Here is a 21,767-nt window from a genome sequence, read left to right as displayed (position 1 = left end):
AGGCTATGCTATATGAATTGTAATACATTTATACAAATATTTCCAAATGTGACAGAATTCTAATTTCTGCATTTTATATTATCTTTGACGTAGAGTAGAGAGAGAGAGAGAGAGAGAAAGATGCTCTTGTGTGAAAGGGGACATTAAACATCAAACTCAATTGGAACAAAATAGCGGTGGTTCGTTGATAAATAGCATTGATTAGTTGATAAATAGCAGTGATTAGTTAATAAATAGCAGTGGTTAGTTGATCAAGATCAAGAGTTAATATGCATTATTTATTGATTTTTACAAAATGTCATAAATGTCCTACATAGAAATACAAATACATTAAATATATTGTATCACTGGTAAGAATACAAAGACAATGTGCAAGGTGTTCTTAGCTGGTGGACGTTCTTCAGCATCACATGCCAAGCCTGTGTGCTTTATCTTTGCAAACCAATGCAAATGCTGTCACGCATACATTTTCTGTAGCAACACACACATTCTGTAGTTTAAAAAGTTGGTTGCAACACAGTGGAAGGGATGGTTGAGGCAAACACTAAAACAGCATCCAGGCATAAACACACACTTTAAAAAATTAAGTTAAATTCATACCATATACACTACCGTTCAAAAGTTTGGAGTCACTTAGAAATGTCCTTGTCTTGAAAGCACTTTTATTTGTCCATTAAAATAACATCAAATTGATCAGAAATACAGTGTAGACATTGTTAATGTTGTAAATGACTATTGTAGCTGGAAACGGCTGATTTTTTATGGAATATATACACAGGCATACAGAGGCCCATTATCAGCAACTATCACTCCTGTGTTCCAATGGCACGTTGTGTTAGCTAATCCAAGTTTATCGTTTTAAAAGGCTAATTGATCATCAGATAACCCTTTTGCAATTATGTTAGCACAGCTGAAAACTGTTGTTCTGATTAAAGATGCAATACAACTGGCCTTCTTTAGAATAGTTGAGTATCTGGACCATCAGCATTTGTGGGTTCGATTACAGGCTCAAAATGGCCAGAAACAAAGTACTTTCTTCTGAAACTCGTCAGTCTACTCTTGTTCTGAGAAATGAAGGCTATTCCATGCGAGAAATTGCCAAGAAACTGAAGATCTTGTCAATGCTGTGTACTACTCCCTTCACAGAACAGCGCAAACTGTCTCTAACCAGAATAGAAAGAGGACTGTGAGGCCCCGATGCACAACTGAGCAAGAGAACAAGTACATTAGAGCGTCTAGTTTGAGAAACAGATGCTTCACAAGTCCTCACCTGGCAGCTTCGTTAAATAGTACCTGCAAAACACCAGTCTCAATGTCAACAGTGAAGCGGCGACTCATGGATGCTGGCCTTCTAGGCAGAGTTGCGAGAAAAAAGCCATCTCAGACTGGCCAATAAAAAGAAAAGATTAAGATGGGCAAAAGAACACAGACACTAGACAGAGGAAGATGGGGAAATAAGTGTTATGGACAAACTAATCTAAGTTTGAGGTATTCGGATCACGAAGAAGAACATTCGTGAAATGCAGAAAAAAGGAGAAGATGGTGGAGGGGTGCTTGACGCCGTCTGTCAAACATGGTGGAGGCAATGTGATGGTCTGGGTGTGCTTTGGTGCTGGTAAAGTGGGAGATGTGTACAGGGTAAAAGGGATCTTGAATAAGGAAGGCTATGACTCCATTTTGCAACGACATGCCATACCCTGTGGACGGCGCTTAATTGGAGCCAATTTCCTCCTACAACAGGACAATGACCCAAAGTACAGCTCCAAACGATGCAAGAACTATTTAGGGAAGAAGAAGTCAGCTGGTATTCTGTCTATAATGGAGTGGCCAGCACAGTCACCGGATCTCAACCCTATTGAGCTGTTGTGGGAACAGCTAGACCGTATGGTATGTAGGAAGTGCCCATCAAGCCAATCCAATTTGTGGGAGGTGCTTCAGGAAGCATGAGGTGAAATCTCTTCAGATTACCTCAACAAATTGACAACTGGAATGCCAAAAGCCTGCAGGGCTGTAATTGCTGCAAATAGAGGTTTCTTTGACGAAAGCAAAGTTTGAAGGACACAATTATTACAAATTATTACAAATCATTATTTATAACCTTGTCAACGTCTTGACTGTATTTCCTATTCATTTTGCAACTCATTTCATGTATGTTTTCATGGAAAACAAGGACATTTCTAAGTGACCCCAAACTTTTGAGCGGTAGTGTAAGTACAGTGGCTCTGCAAGTAAGTCCTAATATACAGGATGTATTTACATTATTTGTTCATCTGCTACATTTCAAGTTGATATTCTAAACTGAAAATTTATTTGCAATTTCACGTTACAAACCATTCACAACACTTTTCGGGAAAGCAAAATAGAATAAATATTAAAAGGAATATGATTCCTTGAGCACAATAAAATCGAACAGACATCCCCTCATCTACACATTTGTCATGGTGATACTGGCGGCAGGTCTCTCATAGTAGCATGTTTTAAACATTCTGATCAGGCCAGGTCTGCCTTCATTTGGCCATGCAAATTGTTTACTGACAAGGTGAACTTCAGTCAGTGTCCCATATGGTTGTAGAGGTATGTAACATCAAGCTTCTCTCCAAGTCATGAGCTACCATAACTTGAGTCTATAGCACAAGCTGAAAATTCACTATTATCCAAACACTACAATGGGAAACTGCTCAATTACAGTAAAAGTTCACAATGCAGTTTACAGTTCCCTTGGATTTCAAGTCTGTATATAATGTACCAAGGCTAGATTGGTGTTGTGTCGGGAGGAATCCCATTGGATGTTGTCTATCACAGGTAGAACCAGACGTTGTTGAAATGAGTTAGGAATACTGTTTGTTTGCATGCTACTGTTTCACTACACCAACTCACTGCTAAAGTGCTTCTTACAGTAGGTCTCTAGGCCCATGCTGTGCCATTGTTTACCAAGCCTACAGGCCTGATGCCATGAGCTCTGTAACAGCACCAGGATCTCTGGGTCTGGATCTGCTCTCTGGTCCTGCTCCCACACTGGGGTGGGTGCTGGGTGGGTTGGACCTGGGCAGATCACACTCAGGGTGGGTACAGTAGTAATCAGGGATCAGGGTCCACCATGGGATCAGCAGTGAGACATGCGCTTGCGGTACTGCTCCACCAGGGGCACCAGGCACTGCGGGGAGCCACTCTGCAGGAGGAAGGGGTGTTCTAGCAGGTCTGTGGCGCTGGCCCTCTCCACTGGGTCCCGGGTCAACATACGGTTCAGGAAGTCTTTCAACACCGGGGATACCTATAGTGTAAAGTCCAAGCTAATTCAGCAATAATAATATAATAATAATAATAATAATATATGCCATTTAGCAGACGCTTTTATCCAAAGCGACTTACAGTCATGTGTGCATACATTCTACGTATGGGTGGTCCTGGGAGTCGAACCCACTACCCTGGCATTACAAGCGCCATGCTCTACCAACTGAGCTACAGAAGGACCACTCAGCAGACATGTTGAAATAGAGAAAATATGTGTTTCTGTGCATGTGTAAGAGAGTATCTCTCTATGTGCTGTATGTGTTCTGTTTGACCTCTGACCTGGGTTGTGTTCCGTACGGTGGGAGCTGGCTCATCCCTCAGCCTTCTCATGGCTGCAACGGGGGTCTCACTGAAGTAGGGGGGCTCTCCATCCACCATCTCAACTACCATGATGCCCAGAGACCACACATCCACCTGGCAGACACAACAAACCAGTACGCAGTATACTGGATATCAGCAGTGTTGACATGCACATGAATACTGGACATCATGAGTATTTGTTTGGACACAGTTAGTATGCAGTAATATACCTGTAAAGTTCGTTAGGATACAGAGTCGTTTTGAATATCTTCTTTCTCACCTCAGTGCTGTATGGAGATTTAGAGATGACCTCCGGAGCCATCCAGTAGGGTGTTCCTACTAAAGACTTCCTCTTGGGAATGTCCTTACTGATCTGTGCACAGAACCCAAAGTCTGACAGCTTGATCTGTACAGGACAGGAGCATTACAATTAAATGATCAACAGTTATGAATACATGAACAGGTGTGTTCTCTCTCAACTCAATTCAAAAGACCTACCCTCCCATCCAGTGTTAGCAGTATGGAGTCACTCTTGATGTCCCTGTGGATGACTCCCTGGGAGTGAAGGTAGGCCAGGGCTTGCAGCACAGCCTCACACACTGTGGCTATCTGCTCCTCACTCAGCCTGCATGGGGGAGTGACATAGATACACACAACACTCAAAACTGCACTGCAGAATGGCTGTTGTTGTGTCACCCAGGTGATGCTATAAATTAATGGTGGCATAGGTGAGGTTCAGATGACTATGTGCATTCAGAGTATCACGTTTATGCATTTTGAATATATAGCCTAGGAGATTTTGAACATTGAACAACTGTGTTTCAGAAACTCCTCAGTAACAACAGTAACAGGTGGTCCTGTAGCTCAGTTGGTAGAGCATGGCGCTTGTAACGCCAGGGTAGTGGGTTCGATCCCCGGGACCACCCATACGTAGAATGTATGCACACATGACTGTAAGTCGCTTTGGATAAAAGCGTCTGCTAGCGTCTGATAAAAGCGTCTGCTAAATGGCATATATATATATATACCTTAGCACACATCTGCAGTTCAAATAACAAATCAGGCTCCTCACCACTCTTCTGGTAAATAGCTGAGGGATGGGGCTGGAGCTCTCAAGTTCATAGACAGAGCTATGCATGCAAGGACTGGCCTCCATGATATAAAAATATATAGTTTTGACCATGTTCTGAGGCTATACAATGTTTGTTAGAAATGTAATTTTGACAAATAAATGGAGTAAAACAAGCTTAGATTTTGGGTTCTGTTGGGGTACGACAGTTGAACTATTCTCTTTTTAAGTTATATTCTTAGTTATATTCTTAAAGAATCAATGGGTATATATCATTCATTTAAAAGTAAAAAAATAAATTAAGTAGCAATCGCAGATTGTTCCTTTAAGGCTTCCAGAACGATATTGATTGTTTCAAAACTTATTTTGGGATGGATTGGAGTATGAAGGAGGTATATTTTAGCAAAGGCGTCTTATTCCAGACGGTTCTATCAAAACGAATACTAATCTAGGACTCTGACAACCAATGAAAATTGCAGACTCCATCTGGACCATTTTAATATGTCAGCTGGCTAGATAGAAATGCACTCTGTCCCCATGTCTCTTAGATACCTGGTTTTAGGGTTAAACTCCTATCTATATAGTGAGAATGTGTCAACTTTCAGTTTGGAATTAAAATACATTGACAGGTAGTGTTAATATGCATTGACAATTTGTTTATGCATACAGTTTCTGATATATTTAACAGCATGGGAGCAATAGATTGATTCGTGTTTTTGGATCAAATTAAATTAACCACGTCATTTCAACATGCACAAATCTAATTATGTTACCAGATTATAGTTTCCCATAGGAGGACACAGTGTTTTGCTCTTGTATCAGTGAGAATGAAAGCAACTGTGCTTAGGTGCCTGTCCCCTCAAGCAGTCAGTACCACACTACCACATAATGGTGAAAATAGGTACTGAAGACATGACTGGAATTTTGCTTTATCATTCTGTCACAAGTCTTTGAATTCTTGTCTCTTAAAAATGACTATATTTTACTTTTCATTGTTCCTTCAATACAATTTGCCCCCAATTGTTTATGGGGTAGTAGGTCAGATCTGTGCTGTGTTATCTGTGCTCCATACCTGGTCTCAGACACGATGTTGGTTAGTGCTCCACCCTCTATGTATTCCATGATGACCCAGAGCTCCTCCTCCACCAGGGCACTCTTAAACATCTCCACCACGTTCCTGTGCTGGTAGTCCCTCATGATCACCACCTGGACAAATACATACAGTTGATAACAGAGGTGTCACGTAAGGTTACCAATGATTTCAAGTTGGCACTGATGGGCAAAATAGGGTCTTCAGGTATTATTGTCAGGGACAATAACTAACTGATGGACAAAATAAGGACTAGCTGGATCTAAGGGGGCATGTGCCTCCGAAGTTTCAATTGATAACAGGTGGGCTCTGTTACAGATATAGTATCTTAATTTGACCAGTTTCTCACAGCCAGAAAATAATCCTGCACCAATAGGAAATGTGAATTATTATGTGGATTATAATTAATGGACATTTCTGTAGAGGGTGATCATTTTTTTCTTAGGATAAATTAAGTCTGACATTTTAAAATGTAAATTATAAACTTTAGAAACGTTTTAAAATCTTGAATACATTACAATGTGCATTTCCTGCTGTGAAGGGACATTTTCTGCGACAACAGAGAGATCAAATTAAGATAGGATATACAGCACCAGTCAAAAGTTTGGACACACCTATTCATTCAAGGGTTTTTCTTTATTGTTGCTATGTTCTACATTGTAGAATAATAGTGAAGACATCAAAACTATGAAATAACACATGTAGTAACCAAAAACAATTCAAAATATATTTTATATGTGAGATTTATCAAATTAGCCACCCTTTGCCTTGACAGCTTTGCATACTCTTGGCATTCTCTCAACCAGCTTCAACAGTCTTGAAGGAGTTCCCACATATGCTGAGAACTTGTTGACTGCTTTTCCTTAATTCTACGTTCCAACTCATCCCAAACCATCTCAATTGGGCTGAGGGCGCATGATTGTGGAGGCCAGGTCATCTGATACAGCACTCCATCAATCTCCTTCTTTGTCAAATAGCCCTTACACAGCCTGGAGGTGTGTTGGGTCATTGTCCTGTTGAAAAACAAATTATAGTCCCACTAAGATGGGATGGGGTATCGCTGCAGAATGCTGTGGTAGCCATTCTGGTTAATATGTGTGCCTTGAATTCTAAATAAATCACTGACAGTGTCACCAGCAAAGCACCCTCACACAATCACACCTAGTCCTCAATGCTTCATGGTTGGAACCACACATTCGGAGATCATCCGTTCACCTACTCTGCTGCTCACAAAGACACGGCGGTTGGAACCAAAAATCTCAAATTTGGACTCATCAGATCAAAGGACAGATTTCCACCGGTCTATGGTCCTTGCTCGTGTTTCTTGACCCAAGCAAGTCTTTTCTTATTGATGTCCTTTACTAGTTTCCGTGCAGCAATTAGACCATGAAGGCCTGATTCACGCAGTCTCCTCTGAACTGTTGATGTTGAGATGTGTCTGTTACTTGAACTCAGTGAAGCATTTAATTGGGCTAAAATTTCTGAGGCTGTTAACTCTAATGAACTTATCCTCTGCAGCAGAGGTAACTGTGGGTCTTCCTTTCCTGTGTCGGTCCTCATAAGAGCCAGTTTCATCATAACACTGGTGGTTTTTGCAACTGCACTTGAAGAAACTTTCAAAGTTCTTGAAATGTTCCTTAATGACTGATCTTCATGTCTTAAAGTAATGATGGACTGTCATTTCTCTTTGCTTATTTGACATAATATGGACTTGTTATTTTACCAAATAGGGATATCTTCTGTATACCACCCCTACCTTGTTACAACACAACTGATTGGCTCAAACACATTTTAAGAAGGAATGAAATTCCACAAATTAACTTTTAACAAGGCACATCTGTTAATTGAAATGCATTCCAGGTGACTACCTCATGAAGCTGGTTGAGAGAATGCCAAGAGTGTGCAAAGCTTTCATCAAAGCAAAGGGTGGCTACTTTGAAGAATCTCAAATATAAAATATATTTTGATTTGTTCAACTTTTTTGGTTACTACATGATTCCATATGTGTTATTTCATAGTTTTGATGTCTTCACTATTATTCTGCAATGTAGAACATTTTCAAAGCAAAGAAAAACTCTGGAATGAGTAGGTGTGTCCAAACTGTTGACTGGTACTGTATGTATATGATGTATCCAACGTGATTTATTGGTGATTTAGGGTGAGGTTTTGGGGGTCATAAAGGATGGTGTTGACTGGAGGTCTTCATACCTCGTTGAAAAGCAGCTCTCTTCGCTGTTGTCTCCGCAGGTCCATCATCTTCACGGCCACCTGCCTGCCACTGTGTTTCTCCCGAGCGATACACACCACCCCCGTCGAACCTTCGCCAATCTTCACAAAGTTCTCCAGGTACGACCGAGGGTCCCCCTTGTCTACCACCATCTGCAGGGCAGCCTTAAACTGTTCATGGGTCACCCTGGGGGGGTCTGGTGGCGGCCTCTGGGGGTGCTGAGGGGGTCTGAAAGCAGGGGAGCATGTGCCTGGGGGGCTGGTGGCCAGGGAGCCAGTGGGGGAGGGCCGGGGCTGGGAGGGGCTGTCCTGCCTGGGGAAGGGAGCATTAGGGCACCCTGAGTGTCTCAAAAAGGGTCAGGGCCATTGAGTCTCAGGCCCATGTTGGGAGACAGTCCCAGGGTGTAGCTGGCTGAGGAGCGCACCGTCCTGTGGGGTCTGATGCCACTCATGAAGGGACTGCTGGGGGTGCTGGGTAGGAAGCCTGACTGGTGGTGCCTCAGAGCCGACTCTGCCTGGATGATGAGAGAGTAAGAGAGAGAGAGTTGGCTGTCTTCCCAAGGTCCCTCCCCTGCTTTATTACTGGATGTAAATAACAGTGCTTTACTCTCACACTATGCATTCACTTCACCTGGTACGCCCCTTGCTAAAACGCCATTCAGATATAGGATCTTAATTTGATCACTCTTTTGTTGCTGAGAATTTTTCCTCTTTTCATGAAGCCTACTTTTTGCCAGTGAATAGCCTAACCACCGATCAAGCAACATTATGGACTTAACGTTCAAATCCTGTTGCTGCAGGATTATTTTGCTGTGATAATATAGGTCAACTTAAGATCCTACACCTTTAGGTACCTCAATGTACCCTTGAGATCTTGCTAAACATAGCATCTCTCAACATTTACAAGCACATTCAAGCAATAAAGTCACAAATCACATTTTAGCACCTCTGAAAAAACAACAGCATTAATTGAGCAATCGACTGTAGAATACAGTGATGCAGTCTGCTGTAAGACGGAGAGGAGCTATGGGCTCTACAAGTGTTTTCTATAAATGTTTCACCTAAAAAACTGTCTATGAAGTAGCTCCCTGTCCATTATATGCACAGGGTTTTCAACAAGTAAAGGTGTTAATTGCTGTATATACCACAGCACACGAGGCTGTTGAGGGGAGAACAGCTCATAATAATGCCCGAAATTAGCAAATGGAATGGCATCAAACACATGGAAACCATGTGTTTGATGGATTTGATACATATTCCTCTCCAGCCATTACCACGAGCCAGCCATTACTGGCCAATGTCAAATTGGTTGACGTATGTCTGTAAATAATATATCATAGTTGATTACATCAGCTAAGCTATGACAATGTACATCTAAAATAGAGATGAGAGATAATGATGAAGTGACATGCTTACCTTCAGGTCGTAGGAGGAGTATGGCCTGCTAGGGCTGTTATGTGAGTGGATGTAGAGGTTGGTGCGGTACTCCGGAGGGGGGTGACGCCCATGGTCAGGATGGGGCTGCTGGACAGCCATGGCTGGGTTGTAGAAGCATGAGAAGGGCCTCTGGTTGTGTGGCATAACCCTCGGCACCTGGAAATCTCTCCTCACCATCAGTCTCTCTGTGGGACTGCCCACCTCACAGCTGATATAAGCCCCTTTAATAGGCAGCTGTATGGGTTGGGATGGAACCGGGGGTCCCTCCAGAGAGCTGACACTCACCTCGTAGGTGGACTTAGCCCTGGGAAGATCCCCATTGGGCTGCAGGGTGATGCTCTTCTTCATGCCCATTTGGGGCATCCCACTCTCACTGTGGATGTTATGAGCCCTGTCCCTCCACTGCTGCTGCTCCATGTCATCCTCTCCCAGGTCTTCATACTGGTAGGTGTCCCCCTCCTTCACCTCCCCCAGCCTGCCAAGGGACTGGGCCCTCTTCCTGCCTGAAGGGCTGCTCTTCCTTAGGGAGTTGGAGCTGGTCACGGACAGCCTGCTCATGTCGGAGATCATGGCTGAGATGTAGTCTCCATGGCCGATCATACTCCCACGCACAATGGTCTGAAAGGAGAGGAGTTATGTTCAGCCAACCACATTGACTGGAATGATCATAACATACTGAGAGGCCTGTGCATTTGGGTGTGGAATAAAGAGGGTGACACAACTGTCGCTGGAAGATTATTTTTAGAACTCTGAGTCTGAAAGGGAAGTTTTGGCATTCTTCAAAAATCCAGACTTAACTCGTTTTCCCAGTTAGTTTTGCTGGCAATATGTTGGAAGGACATATCTACATATTGCATATTTATTTTGTAGCATAGATGGTGATTTCATATTTTGGCCTGTATGCAGGCGCTTCCATTTTGTAATGAGGTTTGTATAAAAACGGTAAAAGCTGACAGATTCTTTCTGACAAGTAAAATATCTAGCAGCACCCATCACAGTGGCATAGAGAAAGAGCATTAACTTGCCCTGACAGAAGAAGATGACACAGACTTAAAAATGCATTGGCAGAAGGCCCTTTCAGTTTAACATATCAGAGAATAGGCCCATTGGCTGATTACTCAATCTCTGGGTAAAGAAAAGTAATGTTCACTGTTATGAGAGTCTTCCATGTGTCTGTCTTTGGTATGGTGCTCTAGTCTGCTCTCACAGCTGCACAGGTGGCTATTTATACCCTATGAAGACAGACCCCGTGTCACAATGTCGTTTTCTTTTGTCACAAAAGGGGTGGCTCCTTGTAGTGCATTCCGACATTCTACGTACTCCCGTGCCACACCACATGAACATTGTAAAGCGCTGTATAGCCATGGGGGCAGCGTTGAAGCTCGCATGGTTTGTTGGTCTGATCTGTAGGCTATGTATCAAAGTAACCTATTTTGCATTGATAAGTAACATATAATCTCAGCGACTATTCAAACAATAAACCAAACAACATTAAAGCCTTATTAGAATCCCGCACAAAAAGGTATTTTGTTTAGAAGTGATAACTTTATTCTAGGCTATTTGAAAATGTAAAAGCAGTGCTTGTTTCTTCTTCTCTGTGACAAAAAAAGTTTGACGTTATATTTTTTAGATGATATGGGAGTGAATACATTGAAGCAGCATAGCAAATTGGGATATTGTTGTAGGTTACACTGGGAACTATAAGAATATTTCACAGGGCATATTATTTAATTATACATCAGATTATTTCACATGAGATGTGGGAAGCTAAAAGGCTAGCTAGCTCGCAGTGTTTAGCCAACTTGCCAGCAGGGGAAGACAAGACAAGCCAGACTCTTCTTTTGCTTTCACAAGAAATGAGAAGACAACAAGAAAACCTCTGTCACCCCTTGATGAATGTTGCTATTTGGGATGGGTGAGGGATCAGGTTACCCAAAGGTGCACGTGTTGCTCTAAAATGTCTGACTCCACCCAGCGCACTCATGCGTGTAGATCTACACACCTGAAGACTAATTCACATCCCACTGCATACCCTTTACAAAGGACAGAATGCATCATTATTGTTCAAATGTAGCAAATGTGATCATGTTTCATGTAACCTCTCCAACCTTTGCCTCTGCCATGCAGGCTACATAATTTACAGAACACAAGACTCCTCTGTACTACCAATCCAATCCCGATGATCCCATTAAAACCATGACTCTGCTTCATAAGCTGACGAGGAGATTCTGAAATGCAAAGCTCAAACTTATCCACTGGTGGTAATAAAAATGTGTTATGTTTTTCTAAGGGGCATATCGGCACGAGCATTCAGTCTAGCGCAGAAATCCTTCGATTTGAAGGCTTTATCGCTCACTGGCATTTCCATTGCTGTACCTGCACTTTCTATTCCTCAGCGTGACATCTATGGGAAGGCACCATGGATCGTTATTAATTGCCTGCATTGAGTAATAAATCTTGGAGCCCTCCGAGGATTCATGTTGTACAGTCAGTGTACACAGCAGGGTCATTAGCTGAGCCCTGTGATAGATAAGAAAGCAATATGACAGGGAGAACAGCAAAGTGTTGACCACCACAGTGCTCTGCTGCAGTAAAGGACTCTGTACTGTAGTAAGAAAGCCTCTGCTATAAACGCTTTAGATGGAGGGCTTTGAGGCTCACTAATACTGGAATATTCTCAGAAATAAAATCCTATACATTTTCAACTCTTTTTAATCTGTTGGAAAATACATCAAGAGAAAAAGACACCCAGTGCATACAGCCAGTTGGGCTGAGAATAAGGCCCAGTACCTTCTTTGGATTGAGCTCAACTGGGGTGATCCGGGAGGGGTCCACCATAGGCTTGGGCCTGCGGAGGTTCTCTATCAAACTGTGCCATTGGGTTGGCAGGCCCACGAAGCAGCCTCGTTTAGCATCAAAAGAGGTGTGCACCCGGTGCTCAAAGTTCTTTGGTGCTGAGATCTCTGGCCTCTTCTTTTTCTTCTTACGAAACATTGTCAGGTCCAGAAAAGTGACAGCTTGACAAATTCAAGATGGCCCTGCATAGACAAGAAATATATATAACATGTTCCTAAATCTGCAGCACACTTAACATCTACTGTACTGTTCATACCATTGATACAGTCACGTACAGCTCCTTTAATCTATGAACAGCTTATTATCCATCAATGTGTACCCCGAAGTGACTAAGCCATCATCAGATGCAGTACGTTCCCAGAAATCAAAATACAAGTGAATAAACTCAAATCTATCTGTCTAAAAAACATTTTCCATCTTCCAGACTGGCTTTCTGTCTGTCACTGGCCTTTGTGCTTCAGAACTTGTCTTAGGGGAACAGAGTGCATTGGGTTTGTAAGCCTGTGTGTAATGAAGGATATCTGGTCAATTAAGGCTTTTTCATTCTCTGTGCCCTTTTACTTACGAGCACACAGCCGGCCTCGCCAGAGCCCACAGGCTTTCAGAGCATTAGAGGGAAGAAAACACACTAAAAGTCTACCCACTATGCTACAGTTTGCCCACTATAACCCCATCCCCATTCCAATGCTAATGAAGGAGCATGAATTTTTCTGGCTTGTAGGGAAAGTAACCACTCAAGCTTTAGATATAAAGCCCTCTGCACTGACAGTGGAGTGGTATAGTGTAAGCCAAGGACACTGCTGTCATGTCTCTCATGTGTACCTACCACAAAGACAGTTATCAATTACATTACATCTAATGTCCTTAGCGGTACTAGGATAGAATTCACCCACATTTATGCGTGCGTATATTCTTGAAAATATAATAGTGCATTCGAGCTGCTCGTTGATAGAGTGCTGTTGGAGAACATGTTTTGTTGAAAGCTGGTGGATGTTTGCGAGATCATCAAATGGGAACATGGCCGGTGGCCCACTGTAACAAGCTGGCATGACACGCTAATGACGTTGTCATATGTAACACAACAAATGTGCCTTCAGTTGAACATGGCTCATCTCCCATGATGCATTGTGACACAGTGGGAGTTTAGGAAATCACTACTACGGCATTCTATAACTCAGCAGGCCATCACACTGGCAGCCTCCCCTCCCCTCCCACACTCTACAATCCCAATCTCCCCCTCCAAGGATAATTCAAACAGAAGGTTAATATGCTAAGTGTTGCATAAGTGTATCATTCTGTGCTCTCCCTATGTACGTAATGTGGAGCTGGGAAGGAATTTAATTCTGACAGGGACACTATAGCGTGAGGGAGACTGGCAGGAGGTGGGGTGGGTGGGCTTGAGGATAGAGCGGGGACCACAGAGCAGGGTAGACCTGACTGTGGTTGTAGACGGGGACCTTGTTTTTCACTCTAAAACACGAAAAGGCTTTTAAGGAGTGTTTGTCTTTTGAGTTCGATTAAAAAGAAAGGTTTGAAATAACGAGAAAGTACATTACTGTTTTTTCGCTCCATTTGCCTGGTTCTCTAGTTCTGTGTCTGTTCAGAACTGTGCATTTGCAGATGTTGGCACTACTGAGCCAAATATTTACACACGGCTCTTGTGTTTCCTGTACAATCAGATCTATCAATATTTACTCATGAGTGAAATGTAAGCTACTACCGTCATCCGGTGCCAGTGATAATGGGATGATACCATCACAAACAGAATGGCTGCTCTCAGTGCTCTGTGCTGTGTGCTGTGTGCTGCTACTCTATCAGGCATCCTCGCTTTGCAGAACTGCAGATTACAAACACAACATTACACATCCCTATATCCCTTCTATGCGGCCCCTTTCAGAATAAATGGGAGTTACAAAGTAAAGAACCAAGTAATTGGACACAAATAAAAACACAGCATCTTGATTCATTCTCAACAAAATGAATTGAAAAGTAGATGATTTACAAGTTGTGATCACAGGCTTCTGCCCTTACATCGACATATCAGAATCCACTAAGCTAATGACTGTTCAGATAACAATATCTTTCATTTCAGCCCATAGGAAAATACTTTATATACAGTATATGCACGCAGAGTTGAACTTGCAGCTGCTATAATAACGGTTTCTGGTCACATACTTCTGACCTACAGGGACTTGACCCCATGCCTCAGCAGCTTGCCTTGAATCTATCTATCTATCTATCTAAGTGCTGAAGCAAAACTTGGCCACATGCTGTCAAGGATATCAGAAGCCATAGAGGATGAGGTCATTCTAAATTGTGCTACACTTGTTGATTTATTTCCAACTCCATGAACACACGTGCAAACATAGCATAGATCCAAATACCTGCCATGAACACAGAACCAATCATGCGTCCCTTTCACAACTGATTTTTAAAGATGGATGGTTCAGAGCCATCAATTGTTCAAAATCACTTTTCAAAGGGACACATGCTAAAATCTTTACCAGGCATACTGGCCTACTTAACGTTAGAAAACATACTTACTCTTGTAGTACAGTCTGATCAATAATCACTCCTCTAAGTTGTATGAATTACAACCCTGGTTTTTAAAAACAGACAGCCTATAATTCCAGAATGTGTCAGTGTCCCTGTAAACAACATACCTTAGAGCGCAAACATGCCTTCACACCCAATGCCCATCTCTAGATCTAAAAACAGCCATACCACCCTGTGAGCAGCTTTAACAGGCAGACAAGACTCTCAGTTATCCCATCAATCCAAACCCATAGAGGACAGGACTAGTGATGGGGGGCGTATGCTCCCCTTAACATATTCTTAGAAGGGGATATAGAGATAGCGAGATATAGAGAGATACGAGAGGTATTGGATTTGCTGGATGTGAGTCCACCAAGCTTAAGTGAATTTCATCCTGATTGACTTTCCATCCTTTTTGGCAGGCTTGCACTGATGTAGGGAGGATGAAGGTTACTATGCTTGTAAGATCAGTAGCGTGTTCAGCCCTCCTGTGATCCAATTTTAGGACACAGTTTCTCCCACGAGTGCTGACGCACGTTTGTTGTTCACAAAATATGTGTCAAATTGTGAGGTGTGGGTGGGAGATGGGACAGAAGGTTATCCTCTTTTTGTGTTTGTCAATGCATTAATAATCCAGGGCTGAATTACACAGCTAGACCTGTGCCGTGGCATAGATACCATCAAGGTCTTAACTGCTGTTTTGGACTCTGCAGTGCGGTGGTGTGGGCTCAGAGATTTCTATTCTATGAGCTTCATTATGATGCCCGTTTTGCCCTTTGAGTGTAATGAGACTGCATTGCCTCTCAAGGGGGGTGGAGGTGGAGGGGTATGTTTTTTCAGTACACACACACACACACACACACACACACACACACACACACACACACACACACACACACACACACACACACACACACACACACACACACACACTGAGAGAAGGATAAAGGTACACAAGAACTGGACGTGACTGGACGGCACAATTGCAGTGTTTATGATTGTGGTTGATGCTGCCCTTTCCTTCAGTAGCCATGCCTGTCTAAAGAGTCACTTCTAGTGGCAATAACAGAGCTGAGTCAACACGCAATAGGGTGATGATTATTGTTTTAATTTAAACGTTTAAAAGGTGTAATCAGACTGGATTCTTATGACACATAAAGACATACTCCCTCCATGTATATTTCATTAGTAAGTGGTCTGGTATATCATGCAAGTGGTGTGCAAGCAAATGAAAGGGGAGACACACTATAGAACCTGCACTAAGTTACTCGTTGCCGGAGTGTGACTGTAGAGTCACTGGGGGCAGACCTTCCTCATAGAGGGAAATGGGGTTTCTTTGCTGATGGCCTCAATCATCATGTTACCGTTACTCAGTATAACATGAGCTGTTACAGGAGAGGGTACAGCACTCTACACCACAGTGCATCATATAATAGGAGATAAATTATATACATCCAAAAGTGGTTTAGGATCTAGACAGTGGTACAACAACAGCATATAACAAACAAGAAGAAACATATTGTTATATCGCCAAGCTCAAATAAAGACCACACTTGGGAGAAGCTAGCTATGTACCCTGGGGCTAGACCATGAACCACATTCATTAGACACTGTAGTTTATTAAAGTAAAGCTCTAAAACAGAAGAATATTCTGGAAAAGTGAGTATGCAAAACTCACTGAACTAGGTCATCTGCCCTTGCAGGCTCCAAACTTCTGTTAAGTATGCAAGTCAGAACTGCATCAAATCACTGAAATTCTGTTTTTTTAAAGGAAACTGAAAGCTTTTCCATCATGTTCTTAGTTTTCTTTTCCTTGAGTGACTAAGAAATTCGTTTCAGAAATTAAGAAATGTCCTTATCCTACAACTTTGCGCTGTTTTAACTTCTAGGGTAGAAACAGTGCATGACTGCACATAACTTTTGGCTGAATATTGACAGTATGGAGTGGAGGAATAGTCCAAAGAGAGAGAAAGGTGTGTGTGTGTGGGGGGGTCTTTTGATGTCTTAGTTTATCTCTCTTTGAGTTGGAACCTCGCCACGTGTTGTCCTCCTTCCTCATCACCAAGAGACTCAATGTCTTTTATATGTCAACGTTGACTGGCTTCAATGGCTGTAAAAAAAAAAAAGCCATAATAGGAGGGATTTGAGAAGGGGACAGGGAGCTTGACAGAGAATATACATCATTCTGCCTGAATTAGATTGGCACAGATTCTCCAGGCCCAGTAAGTGTGAGAGAAAATGGCTTAGTTCTCCACTAGGCCAGAGTCGATGAAACACTAACAGAGTGATGTAAAGTAAAAGCTAGCTCTTATCTACCCCAAGCACCTTGACATAATGACACTGTAAACAGCACATCTCAAGTCGTAAGCCCTGGTGTGCTATTCTCCCTGTATGCCTCCAGTGCCTCCGCTAATCCTCAACACTGGAGCTCCCCAGGGATGCGTGCTCAGTTCCCTCCTGTACTCCCTGTTCACCCACGACTGCATGGCCAGGCACGACTCCAATACCATCATTAAGTTTGCTGACGACACAACAGTGGTAGGCCTGATCACCGACAATGACGAGACAGCCTATAGGGAGGAGGTCAGAGACCTGGCTGGGTGGTACCAGAATAAGAACCTATCCCTCAACGTAACCAAGACTAAGGAGATGATTGTGGACTACAGGAAAAGGAGCACCGAGCACGTCCCCATTCTCATCGACGGGGCTGCAGTGGAGCAGGTTGAGAGCTTCAAATTCCTTGGTGTCCACATCAACAACAAACTAGATTGGTACAAACACACCAAGACAGTCGTGAAGAGGGCACGACAAAGCCTATTCCCCCTCAGGAAACTAAAGAGATTTGGCATGGGTCCTGAGATCCTCAAAAGGTTTTACAGCTGCAACATCGAGAGCATCCTGACCGGTTGCATCACTGCCTGGTAGGGCAATTGCTCGGCCTCCGACAGCAAGGCACTTCAGAGGGTAGTGTGTACGGCGCAGTACATCACTGGGGCAAAGCTGCCTGCCATCCAGGACATCTACACCAGGCGGTGTCAGAGGAAGGCCCTAAAAATTGTCAAAGACCCCAGCCACCCCAGTCATAGACTGTTCTCTCTACTACCGCATGGCAAGCGGTACCGGAGTGCCAAGTCTAGGACAAAAAGGCTTCTCAACAGTTTTTACCCCCAAGCCATAAGACTCCTGAACAGTTAACCGAATGGTTACCCAGACTTTTTGCATTGTGTGCCGTCCCCCCCAACCCTTCTTTTACGCTGCTGCTACTCTCTACTATCTTATATGCATAGTCACTTTAACTATACATTCATGTACATACTAACTAAATTGGCCCGACCAACCAGTGCTCCCGCACATTGGCTAACCGGGCTATCTGCATTGTGTCCCACCACCCGCCAACCCCTCTTTTTACTCTTCTGCTACTCTCTGTTCATCATATATGCATAGTCAACTTAACGATACCTACATGTAAATACTACCTCAATAAGCCTTACTAACAGGTGTCTGTATATAGCCTTGCTACTCTTTTTTTTCAAATATCTTTTTACTGTTGTTTTATTTCTTTACTTACCTACAGACACACACACATACCTTCTTTTTTCCCGCACCATTGGCTAGAGCCTGTAAGTAAGCATTTCACTGTAAGGTCTACCTACACCTGTTGTATTCGGCGCACATGACAAATAAACTTTGACTTGATTTGATTTGATGCTACTGACACATGCCTGTACCAAATGAGTGCTCTAAAAAGTCCTAGCTCCCAAATCGCCCGGCCATAGGGTGATATCTAGTCAGTTGAACCAGAGAGGTGTGGGGGGCTGCCTTGTCAGCTCGGGGATTCGAAACAGCAACCTTTCGGTTACTGGCCCAACGCTTCTACCAGCCCCGTATAGAGTACTTATAACTGTTCCACTGAGGCCTATAGGCAGTAGGGAAGTGAAGTACAGTACTGACCTGCACTCTGTTTGATTAAAGATGCTACTTACTGGCTTCCACCAGTCCTTTAAACAATCTGACTCTCAGCAGATAAATACATATAATCTGGTTAGTCCAATGAGACAGGCCAAATGGCCTCTCAGGGGTGTAATTTATTGATGCAGAATTCCGCCCTAGCAATCTTTACTGTACACCCTTCTTCCTATGAAAGGGACAAAATTACAAAATATATGTTTTCCCTCCATGTTATCAATTTGCGGCAGCTCAGTTCCTCTTCCGTCACCCAGTATGGGCGCTGTCTCATCACACAGTGTGACTGCAGGGCATCCTGTCCTAATTTTACTCGGTCGCGTTCTAATCCTCAGTGTTTGACATCTCATGGCCAGTGGCCACAGAAAACTCTTAATGCCTCCTCTCCTCTCCTCTCCTCTCCTCTCCTCTCCTCTCCTCCTCTCCTCTCCTCTCCTCTCCTCTCCCTCTCCTCCTCTCCTCTCTTGGCAGACACGACTGTGAGTCGAGCATTCCTCTTGCCTCCAGCAGGCCCACATGTGCACAGTGCTGGGCTGTATGCTAAGGGTCCAGTATGGGAACTCTGTCTCGGCAGCACCTGTGTGCTTCTCAATGGGGTCCGTCTGTCACCATCCCAGCTGTACCTGAGACAGGCCAGCTCGTTTGTCATCGCCTTGACAGCAATGTGAGGCAGCGCTAGACTGTGAACTTTTAGAAAAACGAGGGACAGAAAAAAAAGGGTTCCAAACAAGTAATGACGTGAGAAGAGGAGTCACGAGTGTGTATGACATGTCACTCACCCTCAGCTAGCATATGTCCACCTGGCTCTGTGCGCTCCATAAAACTCTCCTCTCACATACTCTTTCTCTCCCTCCCTACCTGGCCTTCTTGAATATCAATGAGAAACCTGAGAAACAAACACATGGCGTGTCCGTTACCTCTGGCTGTGGTATAAAGAGTGTCCAAAGTGTAGTGTTAACTAGAATCTGTAGAACCCCCCCCCACCACCACCACCAACTAATTAAACACACTTACAAAAAATAGAACAGGGTTAATTAATGACCGATCAGGTTATCTGAGTGCTGATTATTGATTAACCTCAATTAATCCTCCAGCACCTAGGAGTGGAGCCTCTGCCACTCCTAACCATCCCTGGTCTGGGGAAGCTGAGCTCTATAGATATGTTGATCCAGGATGTCCCAGAGCAGCGCTTCTCTGTCTGATGGTTCTAACTGGCCATTAGCCTGCTAGTTAACAGAGGCAACCCTGTGCTGTGCAGCAGGTGCAGAGGGGCCTTTCAGCTGAGTCAAACGGGGTCAACTACTCACAACTAATTTACTGGTGTGAGAGGTAAGTGGTGCATGTCATACTGCTGCAGTCAAACATGTATGATTAAGGCATAATTGGCAGTATAACTTCAGGGCATGTGGTTAGAGTTTCAACCTACGGCAGTTATAAACCAGAGCAGAGATTAGTCAAGTTGTTGATCGTACCAGCAATCCCATGAAAACTATATCCCATTATATTATCTCCTTGGTGTAAGTACTTAAAACAAGACTAGTATGATGTAGACTATTAATGTAATATAATCTACAGTATAAAACCTTGTAAAATGGCATGAGTGGTTAATTGTCAGTCTGCCACTTGGTCTCTGCTATTCGCTGAGCAATTCTTCTCTGTATCCTCACTTCCACAGATTACAAACACGTAGCAGTACATTACAACCATCCTGGCACACTAAAGGAACACATTTTGTGCATGATGTCACAGAGCAGAAGAAGAAAGCTCATGTTTATCTAACAAATCCCACACTCGTCAGTTTGTTACCCTCCCTCGGCATCCACATAAGCATAACTATACATACAGCAGCTGGATCCCTCAGTCAGCTTACAGTCAGCTTACAGTCCCAGATAAGGACAGATGCATAGGGACAACAATGAGTACCTTTATTCTGCATGCATGCAATGAGCATGGAATACTATAGCTTTGTCTGTCTCAACATGATTCATTCTCAGTCAAAACACATAAGTATCTGCTTGCTCACCAGACACTCTGGGAGATCATTTCAACAGAAGCTGAGGAGAGAGAGAGAGAGAGAGAGAGAGAGAGAGAGAGAGAGAGAGAGAGAGAGAGAGAGAGAGAGGACGAGCAGGTGAAAGCAGCCTTTCAGTCAGTCTTTTCTTCTCTCCCTTATTACCACCTGGGCTTACTGCATCCTGTTCTCTCTCTCTCTCTCTCTCTCTCTCTCTCTCTCTCTCTCTCTCTCTCTCTCTCTCTCTCTCTCTGATCTCCTCCACCACCGCTGTTGCCTTCCGACACCGCACACACACACATAGATACACACTACCTTGTTCATTATCAATGGAGCTAAGCCTCTTTTTCTGCCTCATGCCCCCATCCCCACTTCCCAGATGGAATACACAGGGTGTGCGTAGGGATTCATTAGTGGAAAAAAAAAACCCATCAGTCTCCTTACCTTGCCGATCGCTGAAGAGGAGAGCCTCTCCTCCAGGAAGGGAAGAGTGCAAGAGTGAGCACACACATATACACACACTTGTTATACACACTCCCTCACACAAACCCCCACACTCTTGCACACACACACACACACACACACACACACACACACACACACACACACACACACACACACACACACACACACACACACACACACACACACACACACACACACACACACACACACACCGTCGAGGAGGGCTGGCTCTCAAGCAGACGCACACTGCAGGCTGCTGCTTGCTTGAGAAAGCCTGATGCATTCCTCCCTCCAGGCAGAAACACACTCTGCCATCTCGAAAGCTCTTTGTTGGGGATGATTCATCCCCAGCTCCCTCCGTGGCTAACAACTCGTCCGTGCACCGCTATACCGCTGCCTGCTCCTGGGGACACAGGGTGGCCAGTGACAGGGGCAAAACCAAAGGAAAAGCCCCATCCAAGATGCGAGAATATCACAGCCATGCAGAGTTCCTTCCCTCCCTCCCCCTCTCTCTCTCTCTCTCT

General features: G+C 43.7%; 1 protein-coding gene across 2 annotated transcripts; it reads right to left on the bottom strand.

The window, feature by feature from the left end:
* Positions 1-259: 259 nt before the first annotated feature.
* LOC118368373 (serine/threonine-protein kinase PAK 6-like) lies at positions 260-21,738 on the bottom strand. Of its 2 annotated transcripts, none has more exons than XM_052496903.1 (8): positions 21,223-21,738; positions 12,204-12,451; positions 9,393-10,031; positions 5,733-5,866; positions 4,090-4,216; positions 3,872-3,997; positions 3,571-3,705; positions 260-3,271 (listed from the first exon to the last, which is right to left on the bottom strand). In XM_052496903.1, the coding sequence occupies exons 2-8, from the start codon at positions 12,405-12,407 to the stop codon at positions 3,104-3,106; spliced, it is 1,533 nt and encodes a 510-aa protein (XP_052352863.1). In that variant the 5' UTR covers positions 12,408-12,451; positions 21,223-21,738; the 3' UTR covers positions 260-3,103. The 2 variants fall into 2 exon arrangements, with proteins under 2 accessions (XP_052352863.1, XP_052352864.1); XM_052496904.1 differs by having other exon boundaries at positions 3,872-3,964.
* Positions 21,739-21,767: the final 29 nt, after the last annotated feature.

The sequence above is a fragment of the Oncorhynchus keta genome, chromosome 35 (genome assembly GCF_023373465.1).
Source record: "Oncorhynchus keta strain PuntledgeMale-10-30-2019 chromosome 35, Oket_V2, whole genome shotgun sequence".
NCBI lineage: Eukaryota > Metazoa > Chordata > Actinopteri > Salmoniformes > Salmonidae > Oncorhynchus > Oncorhynchus keta.
This window is presented reverse-complemented; position numbering and strand designations above follow the sequence as displayed.